Consider the following 17,151-nt stretch of genomic DNA (forward strand, 5'->3'; position numbering starts at 1 on the left):
GCTCACGTAGGATATAGGTAATTCAATTTCAAAAGTACTGCTTATGCGTCACAATCCTTCGATGGTCATGAAACTAAAAATAACCTTATTTGATTATCTGACTAGCGGATCGGGTGTACATTTACTGGACGGTTAATAATGAAATATATCTAATGGTCCTATTTCAACAAACAAGTGTCCACGAATCAAAGGTTAGAATCGGCTCGAACAATCTTATTTTGGGGCAGTGATTAGAATTAGTATTTTCCAGAATTTACTGGGTTTAATTTAAGTTAATGTATTCCAACCGTACAAGTTTTAAGTGCCTGCATGTCAAGCGTCGTATGCCGCCGGAGTATCAAATCCGCGTCCTCTTCAGATAAGAAGATAAGGCCCGGATAAGATAAGGACCGCGCTACCGTACCTCGCGTAGGTACGTACGGCATCACTTTCGCTGATCGAGAGCCACGTCAGTGTAACTTTGGTGAGATCCAACCGTCCATCAGGTAGGCTGCCTCGTGATCATCCTGCAGCCCAAAAAATGATGATGATAAAAAACTCGGTAGACCACAACGTAGGCCACAGTTGAAATGGGTAAGCCCATCATTAGTTTTGTGTAGGGCCCACCATGGTTTTTATAAGCCATCCAATCCATTCATCTGATGTACCTCATCAGGATGAAAAAGTTTACCAAAAATCTCACTGTTCCCAAAACTCATGTTTGCCATACTAGGTGAATTAGAGTTTATGGGCAATTTATACTCTTCCCAACAGGGTGGTCCATCCACTTGTTGAATCAGTCTTATTTTTTGTGAAAAGGCCAAAAACAAGATAGTGTGAATGATGGACGGTGTGGATCTCACACCTGATACGAATGTAAGACAGATATACGATGCCACGTGGCAATTCCCACCTCTACCTCATTGACTTAGTTGTCCGTAGGAGTAACGCAAGTGTAGATCGTCGGCTTCCCGCAACCGTCTTCCATGCATGATGTCCGTCCTTGGTCACTGAAATACTTGGCTGGGCCCCATGGATGTCCGATGATGCAAGATCATTCCTGCAATCCTATCCACCAGCGAATATACTGTCGATATTCAATTTTAGCCGTTTATTTTAGGTTCGGACTACTCTATTGTCCAATTGACGAACCATCAAAGGTGTTGACCACAGGATGAACGGTGAAGATCATTAAGTATATTCCCGGTACATAAATTTTTTTTTTCCTGTGAACTACGATTTGAGGTACTCCAGCCGAGGACCTGCATTTTTTCAGCCGACCAATCGAAAACGGGTAACACGACAGGTATCATACACCACAGGAACACTAAAAAATGTAGCCCTCAGGATGTTGATGGACGCTGTTAGATGATGGAAGACACCATGGTTAAAAGTCCAGGCCAAAAGTCACCCTGAAGTCTACCCTAACCGTCCATTACACAGAAAGCTAAATTTAAACAGTGAACGGTTTAAATTTAAAGGCCAAAAGTCCATCAACGGATCGAATTTGATCACCAATCCATCAGTGCTGATTTTCAACATATGTACTATCCCCGGTGGGGCAACCTCTTGAAAGGTACACACCATGCCGTACGCGAGACCGCTTATCTGGACGACTACATTTTCGAGTGCTCCCGAGCCACACACCCGCCTTTTCCTCCGTACTTGAATAGAATTCATGGACGCAGCTGCATCACTCTTCCATTTGTCTCTCCTCCGCTCCTTTTTTCTCCTCTCTCTCTCTCAGCAAAGTCGAAAACGTTTTTCTTTCTTCTCGCATCAAAACCCTAATTCTGGGATTTTCATTTCTTCCAAACCCTAACTCTAATTCTCTGAAGCTTTTATTGGATTATGAATCTCTTTTCTTCGAGAATCGGATCTGATCGAGCATAGGCCATCGGATCGAGGAGAGAGCTGGAGCGAGAAGAAGGTAGAAATGACGAGGAGATGCTCGCATTGTAGCCACAATGGCCACAATTCAAGAACCTGCCCCAACAGAGGGGTCAAGATCTTTGGCGTCCGATTAACGGACGGATCGATCCGGAAGAGCGCCAGCATGGGCAATCTGACCCACTACGCCGGATCGAACGGTAGCAACAGCAACAACCCGGGCTCTCCGGCCGAGACTCATGAGCCAGGCGCCGCCGCTGACGGTTACGCATCAGAGGATTTCGTGCAGGGTTCCTGCTCTGCTAGTTGCCGGGAGCGAAAAAAAGGTTGGAACTTTCATTTTTCTTCCCCCCCTCCCCCCTTTCTGCTGTTCTCTTTGGTTGCTATTATTTTCTTCCAAATTTAGGATTTTGTTGCTTAAATTTGACAATTTTGCATGGTTATGTTCGTGAATTTATCTCAGGCTTTTTACATTATAATCAAGGTTTTAAAATCTGCACTATGCAGATCTAGCAGCCGATGCCATCACTGTTATGTAACAGTAATGGGTGCTTCAAGAAAAAATAAAACGGATAGAATGAGAAAATTGCACGTTATATTGGCAATTTTAAACTTCGACCTGTAACGTTTTCAGTTCTAAAGCTGCTGCTGTTTTCAAAAGAGTGCTGCAAAAACAGCTATTATGTATCTTCCACTTATTCTATTGCTTCGTGGTCGTTATCGTTGTAATGAGCTGTATAACTTAGAACCTTGATTGGATGTGTGGTAAATATAGGGGAAGAATGGAGATTATTTGAAAGAAAAAAAAATAATCATGGTTTGGCGGAACAGAACGCACAATATGAAAAAAAAAAAAAAAAAATCAAAATCCAGCCATTTCTTATGATTTATGAACATCCAGCAATACATTACCAAAATCAGATAATAAATGATGAACTCCAGGAAGAAAGATGATAGAAAGGCAAAGGCAGTAATATCGTCTGAGATCAGGATGAACTTCAATGAATTTGGTGAAGATTGGCAGAAATTATATTAGGTCAAGCTATAATCAAACCCATTTCCAGATAAAGAGAGAAGGACTAAACACGACCATAGTGATGGGGAAAGCCCCAGAGATTCTATGGGAAATAGGAAATATTAAAATGAGCTCTGGCATATAAAGAGTATGATAAAAAATTTGAGAACGCAGGTGACTAATTGCGAACTGCACTATATCACTGATGCTTAAAAATGAATTATCTGGTGTTGTGCATGTTCCTTTGATTAGTTAAATAGGCATGTTTTGGAAATGCCATGAGTTGTATTGTGTTCTTGAGGGATATCGATCTGAATAGAATTGCATTTTTTACTTTAGTCAAGTAAACAAATGGGTTATTTCTGTTGTGGATCGAGGACTTTTGGGCTATTTATTACAACCTTCCTCTGTGTGTTTTGATCCAAAATGCTAGAAGATTCTGCAATAGTATGTGTAAATTTGAGTATTAGTGACTTCAATGGGGCATCGTCATATCATTTAGTTTTTTATGTGATTTTCTGTATTATTCTACTAAAAAGAAAAGTGTTGATATTATGAAAAAAATGTTTGTATGTAATGGATCTATGATATCAATCATGGATCGGTATTGAATTTATTCATGAATCATGACTCGAGTAATTGCCCAAACATTTTGGGAGCCACCCTTTGCATCCACTCTTGCTGCTAGATGCACCCATCATTTCTACTTCTGATTATAAAATAGTAAAGTTGTCCAACCAAAAGTAGAAAGGATGGGCGTATTTAGCAGTCAGACTGTCAGATTTGGTTCCAACAGGCTTCCTTACATTTAACTGACATGAACTGACAATTGGAGTGTTTCATTAAATTATGAGGTCTCTTTAGTTTATCCCTTCAAAATCTGGATGAAAATTTTCTATTCTTATTCTAGATTACCTTCTAGTCTAGTGTTTATGTTTACTTTGTATATAGTGACCGTGTACATAACTTTGTGGTCTATGAATGTGTAGGCTGTCCTTGTATAAAATTTGGTGTAAGTTGATGGTTTTGAGTTTGACAAAATGTCATAACTCCTTTTTGTTTCTTAAAGTTCTCCATTTATCTAATTATTTTCAAAAAAAAATAAAAAAAAATAAATAAGACTTAAATCTTATGTACACCTAATATATCATAAGGTTCGAATACCTAACCTTGCATTTATGGTTGCAAACTCCCCACCCTTGGGTTGGTTTCAGCCCATCTTTTGAACTGATAAGATCATCCCTATTCAAAATTTTTATTTTGCTCAACCTGTGCCCTACCCAGCCTAATTTCCACCCTACTTGCACAAGTTTCTATATGTATCAGTGTAGCATAATCCCACCTTGTGCGTGTGCGTGCACTTTCATGTCAGCTGATATGGCCATATAAGATTCATGTTAATTGACCCTGTTACACAATACTAGGGTGAAATGGGTAACCTAAAAAATCTTGGCTCTATTGGGCCACAAATACAGCATGAGATTCCTGTAAGAGTCCTTTAAAAAAAAAAAATTCAAAATTTTGGTGTATTTGAGTGTGATTGGACAAACAGAAGTGGAGAGGCACTTATTTGAAGTTATGTTTGTAGTGACAATGTATCAATTAGATCTGTTCATATTAAATAAATAAATTGTGAATTTTACAATGTAAATTACCATGTATTTCTGCATGCTCTGTGTGTGTGCATGTTCGCATTTGCTTGGGAAAAAAGGCATATAATTACTTATTTCAGTATGTTGTTCATTATAATTCATTCTTTATTGTAATTATATATTTCTTTTTAAATTCTGAATAATATATGGTGATTCCCATGACACCCCCCCCAAAAAAAAGAAAAAAGAAAAAAAGAAGGCGATTCCCATGATGTTCGTTTAAAATATATAATTAAACATATCACAGCAGCATTTGATGAGCAACAAAGGAGTTGTAATTTTCTGACCTCTAAATTTAGCAATAAAACTTTTTTTTGGGGACCTTTCCGAAAAAAAACCTCTAATACCAAAGGTCAAAGGTTCAAAACCGCAGCTTTCAACAGGTTGCCCCCAGCAGAGAGAATTCTTATCAAAGATTGGTCTGGTAGACCATGGAATAAATCTCTCTCTCTCTCTCTCTCTCTCTCTCTCTATATATATATATATATAGAGAGAGAGAGAGAGAGAGAGAGAGAGAGAGAGGAATGCTCACCTGCGCACGAGAATTCATGAGAACAGGGCCCAACTTTTACCTTGATCCAAAACTTTCGTGGGCCATGGCAAAATGAAACAGTTTCCTCCCTTGATATGCCTCTTACTTTTGCCATGGCCCACCAATGTTTTTTGTATTGAGAACTTTTTTGAGAAGTCATCTCCCGTGATATGAACTCAAAATCTGAACCGTCCACATGATGCGGCACCCTATGAAACCTTTAGGGCCCAACTTTTAACCTGATCCAAAACTCTGGTGGGCCATGGAAAAAGGAAATAGTTTCCTCCCTTGATTTGCCTCTCTTTTACCATGGCCCACCAAAGTTTTGGATTAGAGTAAAAGTTGGGCCTTGGGGGTTTCATGGGGTGCTGCATCACGTGGATGGTTCAGATTTTGGGCTCATATCACTAGAGATTAGTTCTCAAAAAGTTCTCATGAGAACTGGTTCGCAGATTCTCGTTTGTTCCATTTTTTACCTTTCTGATCTTTTTCCACGTTTTGGCCAGAAATTTTTAAATAAATCGGGGACAGCTGAGATGTGCAATATGAACGCATATTGTATCAGTTTTGGTCCCAGCAAATATGCCCAACAAATCGATTGTCAGAACCTTGGCGTGCATGAGTGGATGGATACGAAGACTTTCCTACTTACCGAGGACAGGGCCTTAGGATTTAATTGGTGAAATAGAACATTCAAAAAGCTGCTAGTTGATTGATCTAGACTGTTCATTACATCCAACACATTTCTGGGCTTCCATGCAAGGTCACACTGATTGGATGATTATAATTATCCAGTCAATAGACTATAAATGGACAGTCAAGCATATAAAAATAGGCCTGATTAACAATTCGAGCCATCTATTGGCCTGTCTTGGATTGCTTATGGTTTTAAAGAATCGCCTTTATTTGGCAATCCAATCCAACCTTGGGAAACAGATTGTGTGAAAAAAAGAATGCCAACTTATGGATGGATGTGATCATTCAGTCAGTGTGATTTTTGCATGATAGCATATGAAATGTGTGACACTTTAGATTGATCAGATGCAAGTACGAGCATAATAACTTCGCTACTCTTCGAGCATTGGATCATTTCTGGTGTAAGTGCATGTTTATGGAAAACCCCAAAGCTTTTAATTGACACTTGAGCCAATCAATTCCAGACTGTTCATTTGTTCCATACTGCCATTGCGGGCCAAGGTGCGAAAATCTCACTGATCTGATGAGCCTAATCCTTTAATTTTTGTTACGTTATCGTACTCACCCATTTTTTATGGGCAGTACATGTGATGGTTAGCATCATCTAACCAAAGTGCTGCTTTAGAATCATAAGCAATACTTGCTGGGGCCTATTAAGTAGATATTTCAAGATGACGATTGGGCCTATTTTTTCTCTGCTTCATCTTGACTGTCCATTTTGTGCTATTGATTGGATTGTTAGGATCACTCTGTCGCTGTGTTTTTTGCATCATGGCTTGCCAATTGTGTAAGTGAATGGATAGTCTGGATTGATGGTTGGCTGTCCCATGTGTCATTTAAAACCTTTGGGGATATCCATCACTAATGCCCCCATGAAGGTGGGACATTAGCATTCTCCCTGTGCGCATGTTTGGGTGGATGCGTGCATGCTTTTTCAATCTTATGGGGCAACACTAAACAGAATGTTTATTTGCAGGTGTGCCATGGACTGAAGATGAACACAGGATGTTTCTACTTGGCCTGCAGAAGCTGGGGAAAGGTGATTGGAGAGGGATATCCCGCAATTTCGTAGTGTCGAGGACACCCACTCAGGTGGCTAGTCATGCTCAGAAATATTTCATCCGTCAGACCAATGTTACCAGGAGAAAGAGACGCTCCAGCCTCTTCGATATGGTAGCTGATGAAGTTAGTCTCCTCTCTCTCTCTCTCTCTCTCTCTCTCTCTCTCTCTCTCTCTTTACAGCCATCCTCACTACCCATTGTATTTCCACAGTCTGCCGACACTCCTATGGTATCACAGGATCTCTTCCCCATCAACCATCAACAACCTGAAACAGAAAGCAAGCAGCTGCCATCTCCTCCAGCCTTGGACGAAGAATGCGAGTCCATGGATTCTACCAACTCCAATGATGGAGAAGCTGTTACTCCAAAGCCAGAAAGCTCACCTTGCAGCTATCCAGTAATATTCCCTGCTTATTTTTCACCATTTTTCCCGTTTTCATTCCCATTCTGGCCAGGCTACACGGCAGAGACAATGGGAAAAGAGACACATGAAATCGTCAAGCCGACGGCTATACACTCAAAGGATTCAATCAATGTTGACGAGCTGGTTGGCATGTCTAAACTTAGCCTTGGGGAGTCCCTTGGTCAAACAGCCCCTTCATCCCTCTCACTAAAACTGCTCGAAGGTTCGTCTAGACAATCAGCCTTCCATGCGAATCCAGGCACGAGCAGCTCGACCATGAAGTCAAGCAGCAGTCCTATCCATGCCGTCTAAAAAGCCTAGCAGTCAGTTGGGCCTGTAAACTCGAGGTTAATTCAGTACTGATATGTCCTGCAGATTTCCTGTTAATACAAGACGAATAAACTGCAATTCTGGCTTTTGTATGCTTCAATTTTCCCCCCCTTTTTATATGGGTATTTCTTTAACACTGTTGCCTCTTAGAAATGACCAACTTACTCTCAATTGTTTTTAACATGACAACTAGATTCAGTGCATTGTTTGGTAACAGGTTTATTTCCATAAGGCTGATTACTGTAGTTTCTGTCTGCAATTGGAAGAATCGGGTTAGTTGGTAGTTTAGGTTCATCATGTAGTTTGTTGTTTTTAGATTTTGAGTGACATTCTGCTACTACTCTATTCACTGTATGCATTATTTGATCCCCAATATCGGATTTGCCAATGTGTCTGAAAAGACAGTGATCATTGAGTGTATTAGTTAATCCATCTTGTTTTGACCTAATATCAGTGAGAATATCATTGTCCAACTCCAATGCTATAGTTGTTTGACCTAAATAGATTTATTTCGAAAATCTTATCCCGATTGATTAAATGGGTTAATGACTGTCCAAAATGATTAGACTTAGCTTTGCTATGCTCACGGGTATAATACTTGTGTACATGCCAGCATATGGGCTAACACGGCACAGGTACAAGATTCATTACATCTCCGAGAGGTGTCCCACCATGTAGATGCGCTGGTCCAAGAATCAGGTTGGCCAGCCAGTTAAGCAGGCCAAAGTTCATGGATTTTTTTATTTAAGTATAAATTGGCAGAACTTGCCTAACCTGTCCATTGCAAACATCATGGTCCCCACATGATGAATGGACCAGCTTCATTTGTGGTTTTTTTTTTTTTTTTTGGAAGGGGGGGGGGGGGGAGATGGGTTGGGCCTGCCATGCTAGCACATCTGGTCGCATGGGGATGGCTTGCAAGGTGTGGGCTTAGCAAACTAGGAACTTATGTTATTGTTATTTTGTTCTGTTACATCAAGGGTAAACAGTCATTTTCCTACCTGGGCTTTTATGTGGTAACATGTGCTGAAGGGCTCTGTTATTATTAACAGACTGAAGGTTACTGCTGCTGTTCCACACCTAACGACCCTGCTTGCATTCCCGATGTCTCAATCTTGCCACCTAGCGTGTGTTCTCATTTGTCTTCGCTGATCTCACAAACCAGGGCATGCTGATTTTGTCCTTGATCCGAAGGAGACTCGCATCTGTTATTCATGCCATTTGCATGGAGCCATATTCAAATTTTGTTTTGTCCAGAAACGTTTTTATGTAACACCGTTCGCAGTCAGCTTGTGCCAAATACGGCCCAAGATCTCTAAGCCTGAACCTGATGTGATCTGAAGTTTGTCAGGAACAAGTCCGGTTCATTTTACAGTTTTTATATACTAATGACACTTAAAACGTACGCATATGCAGCTTTTTCACATCATTCTTATTGTGGCCTGAGAGTGGCCCCACTTTACCCAACCCGTCAGGACCAATAACCTTCACCAAATCCTGGCTTGCTTGCTATTTCTCGACCCTGTCATTGGAGAACCGACCTCACCTGACGTCTCTGGGAGTCTTTAGCTTGGGCAGGCTCCAAGATCTGAAAGGCTGGCATCCTTAAGGGTACTTCTGTTCCTTCCCTACTCTGCATATATTGCAAATTGACTCCGTCAATCATCTTTCTACCGTACTGGATGCTGTCGGTTTATTTAGATTTCTTTTCTCTAACTAATATTAACTGTCTGAAATTTTGCCATTAAGAGGGATCAAAGAGTAAAAGAGGTATTATCGACCTGCCATTGCATTCCTTTCCAACTCAGATTGCAAAGCAAGTGAATCTGCAGTGGCTTATGAATCACACTAGCCATTCAAGATCACCGGCTACTGTCAATAGTGCTATGATCTCCATGCTACAAGCACAAGCCCATCACAACCGTCTAATCTTTCTCTCATCTTTCCTGTTGGTGCCGGTCCTCCACAAAGAAGGCAGGGGAAGAAATATAGAGAATGAAGCCATTTGGTCTTGTGATATTTTTGGGCGATTGAACTGTTTGTCTTTCGGGATTGGAAGATCCCAATCCTTGTGATTAATATCTCATAAGATGAGTTAAGAAGAATGTCCACATTCAAGAGAAAATATTTAAATGACAGTGTTGTAATTTCAATAACTGAGTTTCTTTGGATGGCTTTTCATCCACCAAGATCCCCATCATTTGAAAGGTTTGATGAAAAATGATTGACCCAGATCCACGGCTTTAACTTGGACAAGACTTGTTTGAGTTGACTCAGACTCAATCTGACCCAATCTGGGTCCACAATGAGTCACCCCCGAACTTGGCTGAGTCACGCCAATTCACTCCAGGGTGAGTCGTGACTCGGCTTGAGACAGCACAAGTCAGTCCCAGTCTTTTAGCCAGACCCAAATCCTGCAGCCCTGATGTTTCTATAATATGTCATGGCTATATTTTTTAAAACTCGATAGTTTTGAGTAGACTCAGCCGAGCTGGCTCGATAAATTTCATCCAGATGAAAGTAAACTTGACTTGGCCCTAAACTGCTTGACCCATTGGGTAGATTAATTTTAATACTTCCCATTAGTAAATGGGCTCCATTGATTCACATCCGGTGGATTCAGGTCAGGATGTGTTGTTGTGGCCCACTTGATTGGTTGGATAGGCCTGATTCTTGTGTTCGGTGATCTTCATGATGAGGAGAATCTGTCGGACGCGTTGGACGTTATACTCACATGAGGTGGGCCCCACAATGGCTCGGTAACTTGTGACCGTTCATCTTGCTCAGAACTGTCCGTTCAATGCGATCTCTCCTGATGGTAGCCCATTGAAACAACAGTCCTGATCATGGGAACTGCCTGCCACCTGTACCGTAAGAGGGAAAAGGTGTTGAAAGTTCAGAACCGTACTTCCCTATTCACGTTACAAGTGGCAAAATCCCTGATAATTGGAGCTTTGATATGATGGCCCACTTTGATGATGAGCTACAGTCGTGTTGTAGAGAGGACGGGTACAAAAGGCTCGCTCTTTGGGGCTACTGCACGAATTTCATGCAAAAGCCTTTGGCAGGCAGTAAGGACATAAGTTCAAAAATCAAGTGGATCCAAAACTGAAGGCCGTCATACTAGAAGGAAAACTGGAGAAAGAGTTTACCACCGTTGACGCTTTCCTGGGCTCCACTTATGTTTATATGCCATACATACTGTTTATAATTTCATTCCCACAAAAATACAAAACACTTGCCCTGATATGAAAATTTTGGCCATACGATTGTTTAACCAGTGGTTACTGAATATCCACTGTTTCCTCTTGGGCCACGGATCACCTAATTTTGAGTCTCATGTCCTAAAATGATTTGAAAAACAGATGTACAGTAGATTTTTCAGAAACATCAACTTCATACGTAAGGCTTTCACAGTCAATTACTACGCGTGTGAGTCGGACTAAGGCATCGTATGTTAAATCTGAAATCTGAAGCCAGAATCTAAAATCTGAACACGAAATCTAAATCTAAAGTCGAAAATTTTGTTTGATAACTATTGTTGAGGTCTGGAAATTAAGTGTTGAATTTGAAACAACCTGTTTGTTAACAAATATCTGAAATGTCTAAAATCTGTTAATTTGACACATTTGCCCTATTTCATGTTTGGAAATGATTTACATTATGAAGAAATTATTTTTTATTAAATAAAAATAAAATCATTCCATTTAATTTAAATAAATTAAAATACTTAATAGAAAATTAAAATATCATTATCCATAAAAAATAGAGCAAAAAAAAAAATCTCTATTATTCTACAAAGAGACTAAAGAAACATGTTTTTTTTAGCAAAACTTGAACGTGAACACCACTCATGTTTCCCATTGTATTTGATATGTTGGTTATCATGGAGTCCACCATAATGTATTTGTTTTATATCCACTTCATCCATCCCCTTGGCCATCTCATTTTAAGGCATGGCCCAAAATTGAAGTAGATACTAATCTCTAGTAGACCACACCATTAGAAATGGTGAGACAATGGTGCCCGCCTTGGGTGGATCTGATAAACACGGATTAGGTAATACCCCATTCAGGATGCAGAAACTTCCTCCAAAAAGGCTTTAGCAGTAAATCCACTTCCCAGTTCAAGCTTTCAAAGCAAGTGGTTAATTGTCCTGCATAAGTAACTCCTTATGGCCATTGAATGGACTACCCAACCATTCTACACTATCTTTCTAATCGAGAGTAGAATGGCCATGCACCCCAAACCGGGCAAGGAAAGAAGCTCATACCTTCCTAGCAAGTAGCCACATGGCAATGGAAGAACAAGTGGTCAACCAACTTGTCATCCTTGCACATGACGCACTGTTTGGGAAGGGCCATTTTCCTCTTCTTTAAGTTGTTTACGGTGAGAGTTTTATTGGTGTTGGCTACATATGTTAAAGCTTTTAGCCTTGGTGGAATGGGGCTTTCGACACTTCTGCACATGAAAGGACACTGGCTTCCTGTGCCATCAACTCGAGAAGAAGGAATTTGCTGAAAAACTGCCCTTTGCTGTCCATCGCCACACTCGCTCATCTTCCTTTGATTGCCTAACACACCCTCTCTCTCTCTCTCTCTCTCTCTCTCTCTCTCTCGCCATGGGTATGGCCATGAGTTACGTAAATAAAGGTTGGTGAAAGCTTCTTCCTATCTCTCTCTGATTGAGTATGCGACGTCAAACCATTCCAATAAATTAGGGCCACCATAATGACCACCGAGTGTGAAAATTAGCCCCGTTCACTCGTTACGTGGCCCACAACATATAAAACTATGGATTTCTACTAACATAATTAAAAACTGCAGGTGTGGTCCACTTGATGAGTAGGTCAAACTTTTTTTTTTTTTTTTTTGCACAAGATGATCTTTATGGTGAGGCCATCTTTTGAATGGGTTGAATGTTTCACACGGGTGAAAAGATAGAAATCATCCTTTGGTTGGATGGTAGATTGGCGGTCCAACCGGTTGGACATGAGCATCTCTTTTTTTTTTTCTTCCTCTCCTTGTTATAATGCTTGGTGATTTTCATGGCATCCTATAATGAATAGGACATGTGATTGTACGGTTGGTGATTATTGCTGAATCTAGATGTTGTTGATATGTAGCTTTCCAGTGGATGGTGAAAACAGGAATATGTCAATGGTCCAGATTAAAAAGGGAAAAGCATATTAATAAGATCCATAGCTCAAATGGTAAACTAAGTGAAAGATACCTCGTTTCAACACCCAGGTCTTGGTATCAATTCCCTGGTGGGGTTGGCTAACACTGAAGTGTGAACCGACAGTGGGTGTACTAACAAGCTAACAAAAAAAAAAAAACAGAAAAAAGAAGACCCCATTAGTTATTCAATCAGAGCACACGCCATCCATAATAAGGCCACCATTTAATGGTCCAGATTTAGTGTAGAATTGCAATGAAGCACTCACAGTGAAATTGAAAGAAAGTGCACGTTGAATTTCGATTGTTGCTTGTTTTATTTTTCCATTTTTGTGGCACATTTTTGTCCCAGCTATTAAGTGGATCATCCTATTTTTCGGGACACTCACTATGTGGAGGCTGTCTTGTGGATGGCTAGGATTACCGACGCATGTTGTGATTGCATGTGCGACATGGTCAATCCAACCTCTGCCATGTCCTACTGTCCTTAGCAAGGCTACTTGCAGAGCTTGGAAACTTTGGATTCCTTTAAGATGCAGCGAGAATAATGTATCCCAAATAAGCTATCTTGGACATTTCATCCCAAACATTGTTTGCGAAAAATGAAACACATAATATATAGACAATGGTACATGTGACACATGTGAAAAGCTTAACAATGGACGGTAGCATATGCAATACAAGTCGTATATGCGTATTAACACATGTAAGGTATTTGAAGATGTATGGTGGCATATGATTAGAAATTAAAGTTCAACACAAAGTGTACTAAGGTCTATGCATGAGTACACATAAATATATATGAACTTGAACATAACTCAATATATTTTACAGGAGTTAATAAAAGATAAAAACCTATAAACCCTTCTACAACTCCCATTCTAATTAATGTGATATTAAAGATTTCATTAAAGATAAAAAATTATAATAAGTTTATTTATTTATTTTTATTTATTTATTTTATTTTTTATTATTGCTTTTTCAAACTCTTCTTTATATTCTTTGAAATACAAAATGATTTTACATTGTTCCCACCGGTGCTAGCAAAACCCCACCTAATCTCTTGCGGTTATTGGTTGATCAGGTGCTTGCTTGGGGCCCATTTCTGACATTCTCGTTGTCGATCAATCCCCACTATGTCCTGATCATTAGGTGGGCCAACACATATGGGGATTCTGAGAATTGGTCACTTTACCATTCATCTATTTTGGATGTGTGTGGCCCACTTGATAATTATATTTGCCTGATTTTTGAGAGATGGTATCTATGTAGAGGGGATTGCTTGATGAGTGGCTCCGATCTTTTGGTTCTCTACACGTCGTTGGTGTAATAATCAATTCACGACAAACAATAGATCTTTGCGGATGGGCCATGTTCAAAGATCATGCTGATCAGATGGCCTTTATTTTCAAAATTTCCATGAATGTCGACCAATCAGGTACTTGATCGAAACTGTCAAACCGATGGTCAGGATTATTAGGTTATTTGGCTATGTGGATTTGGCCCAGGCATAATAGTGCCTAGAAAATGGATGCTACCAATCCCAACTATAGCTACAAGTGGGTCCCATCTAGCAAATTTTAGTGCATTAGAAAAAACTAAAATAAATATTTAAATATTTTATTTTTAAATAAAAAATAAAAATAAGTCAATAGTTAAGTTGGTAGAGACATTCTTAGTTGAGAGAGAGGTCTAGGGACCAATTCTTAAAGTAGTACTGGTAAATTTTTTATCAAATGTCAAAAAAAAATAATACGAAACCTAGAAAAAAGGAGAGGAGATTCTAAAAATGCTTGATTAGGTGAGTTTTAACCTTTATATCTTTTTAATTTTTTATTATGTTGTTAATTTCTTCTCAATTTATATAATGGATGGTGTGGATCATCCACACGATCATTGTATAGGTGTGTAGAGAAAATTTTAATAAAGTGATGCTTTTATGATTTCAGATCTGGTCAGTAATATTTTAGAAATAAATTGAATGGATGGAATCTAATTGTGTTAAGATAGATATGAATAGGTCATTTGATCCTAAGCACCAAAAGATAATAGTGCCTTGAATTTCAGATCGATCTGACCATCAGATAGGCCATACTAGTCAAATCTATAAATGTTTAATAAGGAAAGTTTAAATTTCTTCGCAACTGATTGATATCACTTAGCGTAGAAAGTCGAGATGGGCTATTGGTGTATATATAGTTAGATCCACATCATTCATCCAATGTGTAAAGGTAAGATATGCCAAGACCTCAAGAATCTGAATTATCCAATCATCCGGTAGGTCACCCCGATTAATCATTTGACATTCAATTTCAGGATCTTAAAAAAAAAATCTAAATTTTGATAATTAAATTTAATAAATATATAATTTTAATTATTTGATCATTTAAGGTTTGGCCACCTAGGATGTAACAAAAGTGGGTCTCACCCTATAATATAATCAGATGAATAATAATGTTGTTGATATAACTGATAGGAGTTTTGAATTCAAACCAATCCAATTATAACTGATATGATTATGAACCATGCTGGGTTATTTCACTAAGCCTCACCAGCTTACCTTTTTATTGATGGAAAAACCTTACAGAGGAGCCATTAACAAATGATGTGGCGCAAGAACCGGAAAGATCTAACGCATCTGAACACGAATCATGTAAAACGTGGTCATACTTATTTGAAGATGAAGTGGTAGCATTAGATCATTTTTAATTATGTGATTTATTTGCTAGAATAGTTTGATTAGCGTATAATGCATATTAGTATTGATTTTGAAATTTTAAGAAATTGTTTAGATTTATCTAATTGAAATAATGTTAGTCTGGAATAAACATATTTATAGTATGATGATATAATAAATGAATGATTTTTAAGATTTATATTATTTTAAGGATCGTCAAGATTTATATATGCCTAGTTGATTGGTGTTAAGTGTTATGTATGTATGATCAGAATTAGGGTGGAACTTAAAATGAATATAATTATTACCTCTGATTAAAGAATTGAGTTAGTACACTTTGTGTACGAGTTATGATTCGAAACTCGGATTTGAGGGTGCACACTATGTACTTGAATTTCGAAGCATGACAGCATGTGGTTGGAAGAACTTGTAGTATAACACATTTGGTACCCCTATTCTATCTCTACTGAAAATGATAGCTCACCATTGGATTTTAAAGGATGTTGGAAGAAATTTTTAAAAATTATTTTGAGAATGTTTAAACATAGTGAGGTTATGATTTTCACTAGCTAAAAGAGAATTTAAGTTGCATAGATTTCACTTGCTCAATCTCTTTAGAGGCACGAGTGTAAACAAGTAGCTATTTAGCTAAAAATATGAAAAAGCTATAAACTATAAATTGTATGAATCAGTGTTTCAAATAGCGCCCGTAGCGTAACGGTAGTGTACGCTACATAGTATAGCATGGCTGTAGCGTTACGTAGCGTCCCAAATAGCGTAAATCCCCTGTAGCGTACGCTACAGGGGTCATAGCGTACGCTATAGTTACGTAGTGTGTAGCGTAAGCTACAATGCATTTATTTATTTATTTATTTATTTTTTTCATGTTTTCTTTGTTTCTAATGTTGAGGAATGTGACACTTGTATTATACTTGATACTTTTAACCTATGAGATTTTTATTTCTTTTCATAATTGTGACTTGTGGTTTCAATTATACATTAGTAATTAAAGTGATTTGCTTAGAAAGTTGTTGATGTGATAATTATTTGATTTGGCTTATATATGTCGATTGGTTTTTGATAAATGATAACTAATAGCTTTTTTGAACATACTTATAATTGATAAAATGAATCATCTTTTAGGCATTGTTATATTTTTTTCGCTATTTATTATATTTGCTCTATTTTTAAATTAAAAAATAGAAGTATCGTGTAGCTTATGCTACACGCTACGTATTTACGCTACACGCTATAGAGGGCTAATTGCTACGCATCATGCTACCGCTATTTAAAACACTGGTATGAATTATATTGTGATGAATTAAAAGAATAAATAAAGATACATTTTTTAGTTTCCTCCTATATCTCAATTGGTTTTAAATTATTTTAAAATGTGTAAATGTAATAGAAATAAATAGATATAAATGTTAGTAAAATTGATGGTTGTAAACTAATATTATTAACATATACTTATGTTAGAAGTATTAACCATACACATTAGTTAAAAATAAATTTTAGTTAGTGTTGTATCTGGAACGGCTAAGCATACTTTCGGCCCTAATTTTGAGCTAATTATGGCCAAGCTTGCTTGATGAGCCTTACCCATTGACATTCCTAAATTTAGGAGCATACAAAAGAAATGAAATAAAAAATTTTAGGAACATAAAAAATAATTAGAAAAAAAAAGAAGAAATTACCTACCTACCTTATTTTTTACAATGAAGCACATTTCATTCTTA

At 38.3% G+C, this 17,151-nt stretch overlaps 1 protein-coding gene across 3 annotated transcripts; it reads left to right on the top strand.

Annotated features, from left to right (window-relative positions):
• Window positions 1-1,665: 1,665 nt before the first annotated feature.
• LOC131248226 (transcription factor MYBS3-like) lies at window positions 1,666-7,729 on the top strand. 3 transcript variants are annotated; one of them, XM_058248395.1, is made up of 3 exons: window positions 1,666-2,195; window positions 6,741-6,949; window positions 7,064-7,729. In XM_058248395.1, the coding sequence occupies exons 1-3, from the start codon at window positions 1,916-1,918 to the stop codon at window positions 7,538-7,540; spliced, it is 966 nt and encodes a 321-aa protein (XP_058104378.1). In that variant the 5' UTR covers window positions 1,666-1,915; the 3' UTR covers window positions 7,541-7,729. The 3 variants fall into 3 exon arrangements, with proteins under 3 accessions (XP_058104378.1, XP_058104377.1, XP_058104376.1); XM_058248394.1 differs by having other exon boundaries at window positions 6,741-6,937; window positions 7,037-7,729; XM_058248393.1 differs by having other exon boundaries at window positions 1,667-2,195; window positions 7,037-7,729.
• Window positions 7,730-17,151: the final 9,422 nt, after the last annotated feature.

This window comes from Magnolia sinica, chromosome 6, assembly GCF_029962835.1.
Source record: "Magnolia sinica isolate HGM2019 chromosome 6, MsV1, whole genome shotgun sequence".
Lineage (NCBI taxonomy): Eukaryota > Viridiplantae > Streptophyta > Magnoliopsida > Magnoliales > Magnoliaceae > Magnolia > Magnolia sinica.